A 14,145-nucleotide genomic window follows, 5' to 3' on the forward strand; every position below is an offset into this window, starting at 1 on the left:
TCCAGACAGATTATGTATAATGTTAATTTGTCAGTTTGCTTTACAATGGTGGAAAGGTAAAAATAAAATAAAGCAAAATATATATACAGAGCCAAATGGAAAGTGTCCTACATAGTCATGTAGGTATAGCAAAACTAGTGCAAAAAAGTAGAGGAGCTGTTTACAAAGAGACTAGGTTGGTTACAATAAACTTAAGGCAGTGAGCTAACTGGGGGTTCTGAGCAACTCCTCAACTTGTTCAAGACTTTGGATAAAATCTTCCTTACTACAATCTTACATGTCAAATGCTCTCTACCAATTTATTGTGGAACACGTAAAATAAGATCAATCCATCATGAAATGTCATACAGAGCACAAGCTCTCCTGCAGTACACACAGGCATACGGACAAGGTCTGCTCTTTACTAACACAATGCTGTGAATACTGACAAAAAAAGATATTCTACTTTATATCCTTTTGGATGGTCCATAGTCTCTCATTAACATAAAACAGGAGTCATTGTTGATCACAGTTACCTTAGTAATGTTGTGGACAATGAATTTACAAGCAACTAGAGCGACAGAGCTCCATAAAAAGGAAATTCTGAAATTTAGACTCGTGTCTTTTCAGGTTTGGACTCTACACAACTTTGCCTCCACTTTCTTAATGTCTGATCTTGTCCCTTGTCTCATATGAAGTGCAGCTAATGATTTTTGTTCAAGAATATTAAGAGGAGTCTTCAACAGTGATCATCTCTGATCTTCCAGTGTCTTTGTCAGTGCAAGTAACATGTAACGATCCATCTCTGAGGATTAAAAGCAAAAAAAGATTGATGAAGAAAAGATGAAAAATGCATAAGATGATAGGCCAACCAAATGTGATTAGTGTGAAAACCCCACTGAAGGTCACCCGGGCTTACTAAAGGTTGACCAGCTAACTTCCAAGTTTGCCGTTTGACGTTATCTACCATTACAGGTCAATGTAATTTTTCTCTCTCTATTCCAAAGATCACTCACACAGAAGAAAAAACAAGGCCACTCCTGAAGGGCACTCTATGTTTGAATTAAAGCATTTTATTGCTGCCAGATGACAGATACTTTGGGTTACATTTCTAAAGGACCACTGTCAATATGACAAGCTTTGCCAAAAATCCAAAAGATGTGTCTTTTGTAACTCCTATTGCTACAATGGATAAAAGACAACAAAAAATATCAAACCATTTTGTGTTCTTTCAGAAACTGACCAACGTTTGTCCTCAGTTTGGGCGGAGTTTACAGCATTGAAGTGAATAGAGCCGAATTATAATACCACACACAACTGAGGGACAAGGGTGGTGCTGTTTTTGCAATAAACCAGCTGTATTACTTGGATAACCCCTTTAAACCATGTGTAGTCTTATCCTGTAGTCATACTCAGGATAACATTACAAATTTATTTTAGGATAGTTACCTTTTCATTGTAAGTACAGTCACTATGTCATGAACACCATTATCTTTCTTCTGTAGATCTTTAAGTACAATCTATGACAAAGAAAAAAAGTTGACATGTTATCTACCATGCAGTACTAGTACATGTGGTGGATATAAGTTCTGTAAGCATTGATTAAAAGGCTCAAGTTAGAAAGGTTGACTAGGGAGAGTTGAAGACGGTTGAAGCCTTTTTCTCCCCAAGGGTATGTGCGCAATACAGAATCCGTGTGGATCACCCTCTGCAGATTCCGCTGTTCACCCGAGCTCACATGCATTTCCGCCTGTGTCAGACTCCATTCTATGGCCGGCGGATTCAGCTGTCTGTCCAAAGAATGAACTGGTAATCCGCATAGAATGGAGTCTATGGCACAGGCGGAGATGCACGCGGCGGTGAGTGGGAGCAAGCTGTGGAATCCGCGGCGGGTTATCAGCGTGATTTCCGTAGTGTGCAAGGGCCCTCATGCTCACTTTTAGCGGTTCCACATCTTGTAAGCAAGTCTTCAGAGATGAAGAGTGCAGGTACAAGGACAAAACCATGCCCCTACTTGATGTCCAATAGGTGCACAATGTTGCCCCAACTGCAGTACCCACATGTACAATACTGATAGGGGAGAAGATTGAGTATTGACCAATTTCGAAATCTCATCTGCAACATGCCACCTTAAGCTGTTTAGTACCTAGAGCACAGCAAAACATCTTATGGTCAAGAGAATTCTAGTTTTCATCTTACTTGTGCAAATTTAGAGTTTTCTGCAGCACTTGATTTTTTAACACACTCATACAGTTCCAGGCAAACAGAGGTGAAGTTTCCAGGTGCTTGTAGTGAGTGCTGTCTACGGGCAGGAAGTGGTGTACCCGACGGCAGTAAAACAGAGAACTTTTCAGCTCCTGACTCATCAGCTTCCTGCAAAGACAGAAAGTAAATTGACAGTAAATACTACTGTACAGCGGTCACAGGGAATGGCCTCAATAACCCATGCCTTACCTAGCTGTACATTTTCTCAATATAACTGGTAATTATCCTTTGATAAATACACTGTCCATGCTACCCACTGTTTTTTAATGCACCCTAAAATCCATAATTTATCAGGATTCATGAATCACTTGTGGCACAGTTTCCATTACAACTAATAGATATATATTATATCCAAAATGGTCTCAGGAAGTTGAGAACCATGCTGCAGTTTGACAACGTGCACGGTTGGAAGTTAATAAAATCTAAACATATTTACATTATTTTTTTTAAACTCCCCAAACCTGGCGATCATACACAGGCCAAATCGGTCTTTGAAGCATTATCCTAATTTCCTGGAATACAAACCTTAACCAGTATGTCGCTGGCAGAGCACTCAATGCTAATGGTGTCTAATTCCATCGATGGATTTTCCTTGCCCAGCAGAATCCCAGCTTCTATAGCAGCTCCAATTGGAATCACCTCATCTGGTGGTATGCTACTGAGCAGCTCCACATCAGGAAATAAATCCCGAACTAACTGCTGCAGTTTGGGTATACGGGCTGATCCACCACATAGGACTACCTACAATACAGCAGAATATTTAGTGGTTACAACCAAGGTGGTCTCTGCATCAAAATAAACAATTCATGGAACATGCTTAGACGGAAACAATTTAGAGTGGAGTTTTATTCATCTTTGGGTAATATTTAAAGAGGTTGTCCACCCAAAACTAACTTGTCCTCTATCCACTGCAAAGAGGACGAATAATAGATTGCAGGGATCTGACCTCCATGATCCTAAGCAATCTCCAGATTGTCCGACTGCTTTGTTATGAATACAGTTGCGGGAATAACGTGTGACCCGGGCTCTATTTATTCCTAGGGAGCCACTGGAAAGAGCAGAATGCTATATGTGTCTCTCTCCGGTAGCTCCATAGAGAATAAGTGGAGCACGAGAGAGCCTATTACAGCACTCTGTTCTTTCCGGCGGCTCCATTGGAAGCCGTGGGTCATGTGCGGCACCCGCGACTGGATTCATAACCGCTAAGTTGTGGATAGGGGACAAGTCAGTTTTGGGTGGACAATCACTTTAACTGCTAATAAATTTTCTTAAATGGACTTTTTGCTGACTAAAGTCAGTGTAAGGGTGGGTTCACACTACGGAATTCTCGCAGATAAACTCTGCAGAATTCCGCAGTATGTCCGTGTGCATGGCCACACGCCTTTCCGTCGGCTCCATAGATGCCATTCTATGGGCCGGCGTATTCCGCTATCCACCGAAAGAAGTGACATGTCACTTCAATACACACAATAATTTAAACCCAATGCATCAACCAATTAGCACCCAGTGATCCATACTACTTCATGTATTCCACCCCCCCCCCCCCCCTTGGTTGAAATTGATGGACATGCCTTTTTTTTAACCATGCTAACGATATAACTATGCCTCAGTAGTACATTATGGGCCATATTTATTTAATAGTAAAGTGACCACAGCAACCAATCATGAAAACTGAGCAGTCACTGGTTGCCATATGCAGTTTATACTAGTTTCTACATTACACAATTTGATAAATTAGGACATTTAATTCTAGCACACATTCAATTCTGTCATATTTCCAGGCAATTTGAAGAAACTTTGTAATTAGGTTTATTAGGCATATAAGCCACTATCTGCTTTCAAAAAGACTTTCCCCAGGTCCCCCCTCCCTCCTCTCTCTCATCCACTGCTCATTATCAGGAAATCACGTCTTGTTTACATCAGTCAAGCCCTGTGTAACCTATGGAGGGAGGAGGGGAGGAGCAAGATTAGTCACCAGCAGAGAACAAAGGATTACACAGTGGGAGCTGTGTGAAAGCCCCTATTCAGAGGTCAGTGCTAACTTCAAAAGGAGATAGCCCAGTGATGTAGCTGTAAATTAACTCTTTGTTGTCTTGTTTTGGTGCCTCATCTCCCACAACCCCTCCCCTCTCCATAAGAGAACCATGAAGACAGGGGAGGGGGGGGGGGGAAGAGCTTCAAACTGCTTTTTCATGATAAAAATGCATTTTTGGGCTACTAAACCCAATTACAAAGTTTCTTAAAATCGCCTGTACTATTGATTTCTGCAAAAAAAAATTTAAACAGTGACACTTTAACCCTTAGACGACCCTGGACGTAGGGTTACGTCATGGAAGTCTGTCCCCAGACGACCCATGACGTAACCTTACGTCCTGGGTGTTTCTCCCGCTATGAAGCGTGCTCCGGAGCGGAGCGCGCTTCATAGCAGGTGGGGACCTCACCGGCAATGACACGCTGCAGCGATCGCGCTGCCGCGTGTCATTAACCCCTTAAACGCCGCGATCACGGCGCGACCGCGGCGTTTAAGTGTAAGTGACAGGGGGAGTCCCCTGTCACTTACCGATCGGGACCCCCGCAGTGTGACTGCGGGGGTCCCGATCGTTGAAACGGACTGCCGGAGGTCTCTCACCTGCCTCCGTGCGGTCCGATCGGCGATCTGCTACACTGAGCCTGCACAGGCAGGCTCAATGAGCAGATCGCCGATAACACTGATCAATGCTATGCCTATGGCATAGCATTCATCAGTGTAGAAATCTAAGTATTGTATGTACAAGTCCCCCAAAGGGACTTCAAAAGTGTAAAAAAAAAAAAGTTCAAAACACTAACACACTACCCCAAAGCCCCTCCCCCAATAAAAGTCTAAATCACCCCCCTTTCCCATTATATAAATAAAACATATAAAAATGAATAAATAGATAAACATATAATATACCGTAGCATGCGGAATTGTCCGATCTATTAAAATATAACAAGCGTCATTGTGACCGGTAAACGGCGTACACGAAAAGAGGGGAAAAAGTGCGCAGATTACCGATTTTATGTTACATTATATATTAAAAAAAATCAATAAAAAGTGATCAAAACGTCCGATCTTCACAAATATGGTATTAATAAAAACTAGAGATCATGGCGGAAAAAATGACACCACATACAGCCCCGTAGGTGAAAAAATAAAACCGTTATAAGCGTCACAATAAGCCCATTTTATTAATATTTAATTGGCAAAAAAAAGGATTTCATAAAAAAAATATATATAACATTAGAGAATCTGTGTAACCTGCATATGGTTGTGTTCGGACTGATCTATAGAATAATAGTGTCATGTCGCTGTTACCATATAGTGCATTACGTAGACACAGGAACCCCCCAAACATTACCATATTGCATTCTTTTTTACGATTTCACCTATTTATATCTTCATATATAATATATTTGGAATTCCATCGTACATGTTATGGTAAAATGAATGACGCCATTACACAGTACAACTATTCCTGTAAAAAACAAGCACTTACATGGCTTGTAGATAGAAAACTGAGAGTGCTGGAGCTCTTAGAAGGGGAGGAGGGAAAAACGAAAACACTAAGATCAAAATTTGCGCGGTCCACTGGGTCATTTTGGGCCTGGTCCTCAAAGGGTTAAGCAATTTTGGTCACTGGCATACACTTCTCTATGTGTATTCAAACGGTGGCAAACTTTCCTAGTTGTGACAGCCCTTCTATGTTCCTGAAACCTGTGCATCAAAGGCTGGATTTTTTTACCAATATAAAAACATGGGCATGGACACAATCACAGACTACAAATTTAGTTTTGCATGATATGAATTGGCTAACCTGTATCTGCACCCCCCCCCCCCCCCAAAAAAAAATGTGTTAGTGTTGAGGTAGAAGCACTACACAGACAGCATGTTCTTATAACAGTAAAGATGGCTTTGGTTCAGCTGACTGATAACTGTTCCGCCAAAAATGGTGAACATGAGCTCCTAGTTCTCTAACTAATACCAACTAAATGCAGACCTGATTCACATCCGTTGCTTTAACACCAACTTGTTCCAGAAGGATCTTTATTGGCTCAATGCACTGATTAAACAGAGAAGAACATATAAGATCAAAGCGAGCCCTGCAAGAGAGAAAAGAGACATAAATACGATAACCAGAGTATTAAAGAGCCCATATTCACTCTGAAAAAACACTTTTGACAAATCAAAAGTTTTAAACGGAGTCTGGGTGCTCAGATGCCAACCAATCATTAGAACAATGGGGAGAAGTGCTCAGCTAAGCACTTCTTTCCCCTTCTTGCTGCAGTCAACATAGCGCTGAACCTGTGTGTGGGCTGTATCTGGTAACACAACTCCTGCACACCACAATAGGTTACTCCTGTCAATAACTAATATAGAGAAAAAAATACAAGCCATTAAAAAAATAAAATAAATAAACCCAAAATGCCAAGAGCCCCATCCTACAGAAAAGCAAATAAAAGAAAATAAAAAACACACAAAAAAGACAGCAACTTACCTAGAAACATTGCAGTCAAAATCAATGCCATCATACAATGAATCCACAAAGCAATTGGCACTTCCCAAGGTGGACAAAGAATGCTTGGCAGCATCAGCACTATTCATTAGTTTCATCATTGCTCGAGCATTTCCTTTGATGTCCTGCTTGAATGATCTATCCAGAAAAACATTATAAAACATTGTATTTTATTCCTTTAACATTTCCACCTAAAAATTCTACTATTATCTCCTAGGACAACAGCTCCTTGCCGACAACTCTAAGTTACCTAGAGCTGGTAGCAGACTGCCAGGACCTGCATTCAGTGTAAGATGCCAAACTGTGCAAATTATATGTTCATGTACAGAGTACCCATACTTGTTATAAATTAATTCATGCAGCCAGTCTGCAATATATTTCTTTATTGACCTCTACAGTATCTGGCTATGTTCCCACTAGGTTAAAATAAGTGCAAATAATGCCCATTGTTGCAAAACAACGGCAGTTATTATTAAACCTAAACATTAATAACGGCCTTTTTTTTGCAACAATGCACTATTTGCACTTATATTTACATTGAGTGAACATAGCCTTTATCTGCACTGCATGCTGGGAATTACAGGGACTATAAGAGTATTTATTTAGTATTTAGTATTCTATTTTTTAGAATTTTGACGACATCTTCTTTTACTTTTCCATATTTCTAAATCTTGCAGTTTTCATTCTCACCACTGGGGCTAAAACTAAGCTGAGATTTCCTGTTGTGTATGTGGTGATAGAGGAGGCTGCTGTAAAGTGACCTGTAAAGCATTACAGCGACATGTGACACCAGCAGATAGAGGAGACAATAGCAGCTCCCTGTGGAATGACCTATTCAAAGGTCACAGAGCACGCTCAATAATGTTTCACATTCATTGCAAGGGGACAGTCTGTCTATTGTCATCTATGCCCATAAGTCTTGCTATAAAGCATATCACTAAATGCTGTTAGGAACAGGAAACGGATTTGAAAAAAAGAACAAGTTTTAGTATCAGACTATAATCAGTAACAGAAAATTTAGGTGACAGATTCCCTTTAGGCATGTTATCCTATTTGTAAACGTTAACAGAGCACATTGCTGTGATCATAGTGTTACCTTTATTATGTTCTTCTGATTTCCTTTATCCCTAGGCCCCCAGTAAGCCCACCTTCCTGCTCCTGTAGCAGCGCCTCCTCATGAATACTGAGATGCCCCTCTGCAGTGACGCTAACTACAGACTGCTCAGAAATCTCACACAGTACAAATCCAGGGTCGCCCATCCCAGCATAGTTACTCTAAGTTTTTACTGCGGCCTGGAGTTTACAGCACACAGCAGTAACAGATGTCAATGAAGCTGATCTTCTCTAGCTACACAAGGAAATTTTGGCTTTGTAAGGCATGTTATCATCAATAACTCTGGAAGGGCATTAGTGCAAAGGTAATCCCTAATGGTGATAAAACTGTACTCCTGATCCTATCCTGTGCCCTGACCTGTTTAACCCCTTCATGATCGAAGGTCATTGGTGCTCGGGTCAAATTGAAATTGTTCCTCTGCGTCTTCTAAGAGCCATAGCGATTTTATTTCTCCACCTACAGGGCTGGTTGGGGTGTCATTTTTTTGCACCATGATCTCTCGTTTTCATTGGTTTTATATTGGTGTAAGAGAAATAATTTGATTTTTTTTTTTAATATATACTTTAAAAATACACTTTTCATTTACAGCCAATCAGGATGTATTAGGAGGGATTTATATTAATTAATATTAACACCACTTACCTCTGAAATTCAGATGCTAGATACTGAGCTAAGGCCTCAGTAAAACATACTCCCCCAATGTTGTCATAAGTCTTTGTTGCAAGGACTTGATATATCCCGCTGTTAACTTCTATCATAGTGACTGAAAGGGATGTGCCTCCCAGTTTGTATACCAAAACATTGCTGAAAATAAAGAAATGACTGTGAAACAAAGTAATCTAGCACAAAGATTTGCCTTATACTAATTATCACCTAGTAAAAAAAACCTGAGGAGGTATATGATAACATGCATCAAGGCCTAGGTAGACCGTCTGTACAGAATTGTACAGTCTACACACATTTAAAAGGTGGCCATACCCATTAAAGAAAATTAAGTTGCTGGTTCTTGAATGAATGATCTTTTGTCCAACTACCATCCAAAAATTTAAAAAACACAGTCAACTTCTTTTAACACAATAACAGTCATTCGTTGACTAAAACAATAGTCTGTTGATAATTTTTGGCTACCAAATGATTGTTTCCACTTTCATCAACCTTTGGCCTCATTCACACGTTCCATAAATTTATCCTTAATTACGGAATCACAATTACGAACACATTGATATCTACTGGGCTATTTACACTGTCTGTAGTTTTATGTATCCGCAATGCATAGGACATGTCCTGGTATGGACCATATTTGCAGCATGGATTCACCCAGAGAAATCTATGGAAGTGTCCGTAATTTCATGGATCCATTACGAAATTGTCTGTAACATCTGCAGTAAAATATGTATCCCCTTACTTGCAGAAGTCCAAAAAAATATAAATAATGGATGCCCTATGGACAAATGTTTTGAGATATATATATTTATCCTGAAAAACTACTGAATGTGTGAATGAGGCCTTAATCTGAGGTGTTACACTGGACTTTGCTGTGGATTCACCCCTAAACAATCAAGAGATGACATCCACAATAAAAGTGAATACGTTTTCTAGGTTACGCGGCTAGAGTTTTGAAAACCCCATCCACTTGTTCTACACTGTAAATCTGTGGGTTTACAGCTAAGACACCATATGTGGGCTCTGCTTAGTATTTTAAAGAAAGTCAAGGGCCTCCTGTTGCTGGTATAGCCAAAAAGGGAAAGGACCCCAGGTACCTTTACCATTAGCTACAGCTGAAAATGGACAACAAGGAAACACTATGACAGTCTGGTCCCTATACTAACATGACTAAGTAATAATAAATGTATGCTTCCATAATACATTATATTTTATAGTGCTCTGCAGACACTGGGGAAAATTGAGTTCTACATAGGAACAAGTCAAAGAAGCTGCTACTTAAAATGTGAATAAAAAGAAGACCCTTGCAGTACCTTTTACCCATGGGTGAATCTTGTCCAATTCCATAGGCCAAAAGAGCGGCAGAGGGTTCATGAACCATACGCAATATGTTAAATCCAGCAGCAGCTGCAGCTTCCCTGGATTACAGAAAGAAGGATACATGTAGTCCACTGCTGATAACATACAACAAAATATGTCGGCTAATATTTCTGTTTATACATATAACCTCATATTAATCCTTAAAGGACAAGCATTCTAATGTGTATGTGTCATGGGGTTTCCCAATACAGACACTTAAAGCAACTCTGTACCCACAATCTGACCCCCCCCAAACCGATTGAACCTTCAGATAGCCGCTTGTACCACCTTATAGCAACTTTTAATCCAAAATCTATCCTGCGGTCCGTTCAGCAGGTGATGCAGTTATTGTGCTAAAAAACTACTTTTAAACTGGCAGCCCCATGCCCTACGGGAGTATCTGTGCCCTAACTTGCATCCCTCCGTCCCTCCTCCCGACCCTCTTCATCATTAGAAATGCCACTGGAACATTTTCTCTATGCTGACCATTTGCACAGGTGCTTAACGATCCAGCCCATGTGCCGGGCTGCCACAGGTGGGGAATAGGAGGCAATCTGCCTGGAGCATTCCTAATGATGAAGAGGGCGGAGAGGAGGGACAGAGAGGGTGTGCCAGCCTAATGCATACACACTCTAGGCCACTTCCGTAGGGCACGGGGCTGCCAATTTAAAAGTTGTTTTTTACCACAATAACTGCACCACCTGCCGAATGGACCGCAGGACAGACCTTGAATTAAAAGTAGCTATTCGAAGGTGCAAGCAGTTTGGGGGGGGGGGGGTCAGATTGTGGGGTACAGAGTCACTTTAACTATCCACAGGATTTCTTAGGGACGGTTCCAGCAATTGGCAGTCTCCATCAGTTCCATGCATGACTCAGTTCCTTATTAATGTTCTATCATACTATACAGACTATGTTTCGTACACTAATAGAAATTCTAAAAGTGTAACTTTGAATTTTTTGCTCCCAGGATGCTAATAGGCTGTCATGTAGCCACCCCTAACTCAGTGTGGTTGCTTTCTAACTGTTGGAAAGTGTGTGGCCAAGAAAGTAGTACTAAGAATATGAAGAAAAGAAAGTAATTGTGTATATAGTCGAGGACAAAAGGCAGTTCGGGTGGCACAATGAAAGTAAGAGGAACAGCTCAGAAGTACAAACTGCACCTTCAACAAATGAACTACAGAGCAGAAAAAGGGTAATGGACTATTGTGAGCCATGTGTGAAGTCTTTGATTTCTGGTGAAAGATATAGTCCACAAATCATTTTATTATACTGTGCTTACAATGGAATTGTTCTTACCCAAGAGCTTTCTTCTGATTTTCTCCAAAATCAAAGGGTACGGTGATAACTACATCAGTGACATCAGATCCCAGAGCAGACTGAGCAGTTTCTAAGTAGCAACAGACAGGTTGTCAGTGTGATGGAGATTATAAGAGGCATCAGAGTGAAAATTGTGTATGGGTACCTTTCATTTTACTGAAGACCAGTTTAGCAACATCCTCTGGACTCACAAGTTTCACAATGTCCCCATTGTCAATTTCATATCTCAGTTTTCCTCCCTTTTCAACCACCTGGAATTGTAAAATATAAAAGTACAAATAGTATTCTTTTATGGATGTTCTGTTATCAGAAGGGTGACAGGTATCTACTTACTGAACACTTGCTTTCAGAGATGTGTTTCTGGGCAATAGGGTCAGTAGAGCTGTTACGATACAAAAATGTCAGGTATATATGTGAGAAAAAGCAATTCTAGAATTTTTTTATCCCTTTTAAACTTGCAATTGTACTGTTGATATAACTAGATAAGGATTTTACACAGTGGACACTCATTGACTTTTTGACCTAGCCTTTCATTATATTGGCTAAGTGTACTTTACAATACAATTTTAAATATCTACCAAAAATAATCATTTTTATTTTATTAAAGGATAAAAATTCTTATATTTTCTAAAATAAAAATACATTAAATGACAATTACATTTTAAAATTGAAAGTTGGAAACAGATTGCTTATCTGTTATTGATCCTATCTGAGTCTGTATTATAGTCAAGAGCTGCATTCAAAATTCTGCAGACTTTAAAGTGTCACTGTCGTTATAACTTTCAAAACAGTAGAGGTGATATAAAGCAAGTTTTGCAATTGACATTCATTATTTTTTTGTTTTCAGAACACATGAAGTGTTTTCCATGATAGCAAAAAAAAATAAGAAATAATATAAATTGCAAAACTTGCTTTATATCACATCTACTGTTTATAAGTTTTAAAAAGGTATAACGACAGGTAATGAATGCTGGAAGAGGTCAGCTACATGTGTGCAGAGCTAACTCTAGTGATCTTAGGGTATGTTCACACTGAAGAAGGTGTGAACATACCCTTAATTGTAAGTAGTGTATTCTCCATGTGAGTAACATGGATTCTCTCATTACAATATCATCTGTCATTACATAATTAGGCAACAACTGACCAGTCAGTTATTGATGGGAGGAAAAAATGGGCAAGCATAAGGATCACAAGGAGCAATGCCAACAGCTTTCTCACCTCCTGCCCAGGATCTGTTTTACCTTCACCACAGTATTTGTTGCATTTCTAACTCTACTCTGTTTTGCTGCTAGGCCAACAATCTGTAAAAAATAGAAAAACCATAATCAAGTAAAATATATAAAACTATGGGAGAGAGGTATCAATCAATCTTACAGTAGTGATGTTCTTTGTTGCCCCTAGCCCTGGTAATATGAAAGCTAGGCTGAGATTCCTACAGTAAGGCTACCCTAATAAATCTCCACTAAGAATGAAATAAATCACAGGCGAAACCTTACCACTTCATTCTCCATATACCCCACAACTGCAGGGGTAACTCTGTCGCCTGCATCATTGGCCACCACATCAGCACGGCCATCCTGGAAGACAATAAAGCTATATGTCAAATATATATATTCCCAAAGCCTAAATTCTGCAGCTTGTAAATAGCCCTGGTTGCCGATTATAAGGACGTATAGTTCATTACACTGTAGTACTACATCTCCATGTGACTGATGATCGCCAGTAAGTAATATTTAATACTATAGTTTCCAAGCTATGGAAATCCATTATACCTAATGTAAAAGGTGCCAGGCTCTTGAAGACTATTCCCCATTGATTTGTAAGACACTTTCAGGACAGTTTGACAAAGTATATTGTTTCCAGTTATCAACCATCTGCTGCCAGAGAGTAGCAGACTATGATGTTCCTCATTGTGATTACTGCTCTTGGGGCCTTCATTTACATGTATGTTATTGCCTTTAGCAGAATGTTTTCCAGTATCCAATATTCTGCCTGATAGAAGATATAACATTATTTTAACACCCTGACCACAGGGCACCATCACCTGCATTTATCAAGATGCCATTAAATGGGTATTCTGATGTATACCGCAGTGGTATTTACTTGCAGGATGCAAAAGCAGGGCATACTATACTATATACAGGCTTTTAAATAATACATATCATGAAGCAGACCAAGCATACTCCTACAAATAGGACTGAATCCACTGGTGCCACAGCCCCTTTACGTATCAGTGGTGGTCTCTTCTTCTGGATCCCCACCTATGACATTGCAGGTGACCTGTCATTTAGAGACATGTCATGTCTGCTGTTGTTTTGGGCAATATGAGCCAGGCCCGGGCAAATGCAAGCTATATACCAGTGTTTCCCAGCCTGTGGGCGCCTCTCCAGCTACAGCTCCCAACAAGCACACGTTTTCTGGCCATGGTGGCAGTGGTAGTTTTGCCTCAGTCAGCTACAGGCTGGGAAGTGTTCTACACAATATTTCTTAGAGGGGAGACATGATACATACAGGGGTGAGTACCTGCTGATAGGACGAGCACTGGTGCTGCACACAATGGCTGGGAGAAGGGCTGATTCATATAAATGGCTCCTGTGTTACAGTCACCACCTCTTTATTCATACACTTGTATCCCTAGATCCGTCCTATAGTTTAGTGACCTCCCTCAGAACAATACGCTCCGTGTAGTCTCCATCACCCCCTTACCTTATACACGGCCACACAGGCACACGTGCAGCCCAAGTGTACACCGATCGCCGCCATGCCGGTGTCTGGCACTACACACAATCCCTCCCGGCCAATGCGGGCTTAGGAAGGCGAGAGGGACATTACACATCCGACCACAGAGTGTCCGGCCAGCCAATCACAGAGCGATACAGTACATGGTGGGCGCGGCCACGCCTGGTTACTACACGC

The 14,145-nt window shown here is 40.5% G+C and overlaps 1 protein-coding gene across 1 annotated transcript; it reads right to left on the reverse strand.

Annotated features, from left to right (window-relative positions):
- On the reverse strand, nt 1-14,062 carry HSPA14 (heat shock protein family A (Hsp70) member 14). The gene is made up of 14 exons (XM_069956164.1): nt 13,936-14,062; nt 12,726-12,806; nt 12,448-12,530; nt 11,563-11,611; nt 11,375-11,480; nt 11,209-11,299; nt 9,867-9,971; nt 8,533-8,694; nt 6,759-6,914; nt 6,261-6,363; nt 2,770-2,985; nt 2,179-2,352; nt 1,429-1,499; nt 1-784 (listed from the first exon to the last, which is right to left on the reverse strand). The coding sequence occupies exons 1-14, from the start codon at nt 13,990-13,992 to the stop codon at nt 706-708; spliced, it is 1,533 nt and encodes a 510-aa protein (XP_069812265.1). The 5' UTR covers nt 13,993-14,062; the 3' UTR covers nt 1-705.
- Nucleotides 14,063-14,145: the final 83 nt, after the last annotated feature.

The sequence above is a fragment of the Dendropsophus ebraccatus genome, chromosome 1, assembly GCF_027789765.1.
Source record: "Dendropsophus ebraccatus isolate aDenEbr1 chromosome 1, aDenEbr1.pat, whole genome shotgun sequence".
NCBI lineage: Eukaryota > Metazoa > Chordata > Amphibia > Anura > Hylidae > Dendropsophus > Dendropsophus ebraccatus.

Coding starts and splice junctions, on each gene's coding strand:
- HSPA14 (XM_069956164.1), bottom strand. CDS start 13,992: ATGGCGGCGATCGGTGTACACTTGGGCTGCACGTGTGCCTGTGTGGCC. Junction 8,695..9,866: donor GATTCACCCATGGGTAAAAG/GTACTGCAAGGG, acceptor CTTTATTTTCAG/CAATGTTTTGGTATACAAAC. Junction 2,353..2,769: donor CCAGCGACATACTGGTTAAG/GTTTGTATTCCA, acceptor CTGTCTTTGCAG/GAAGCTGATGAGTCAGGAGC.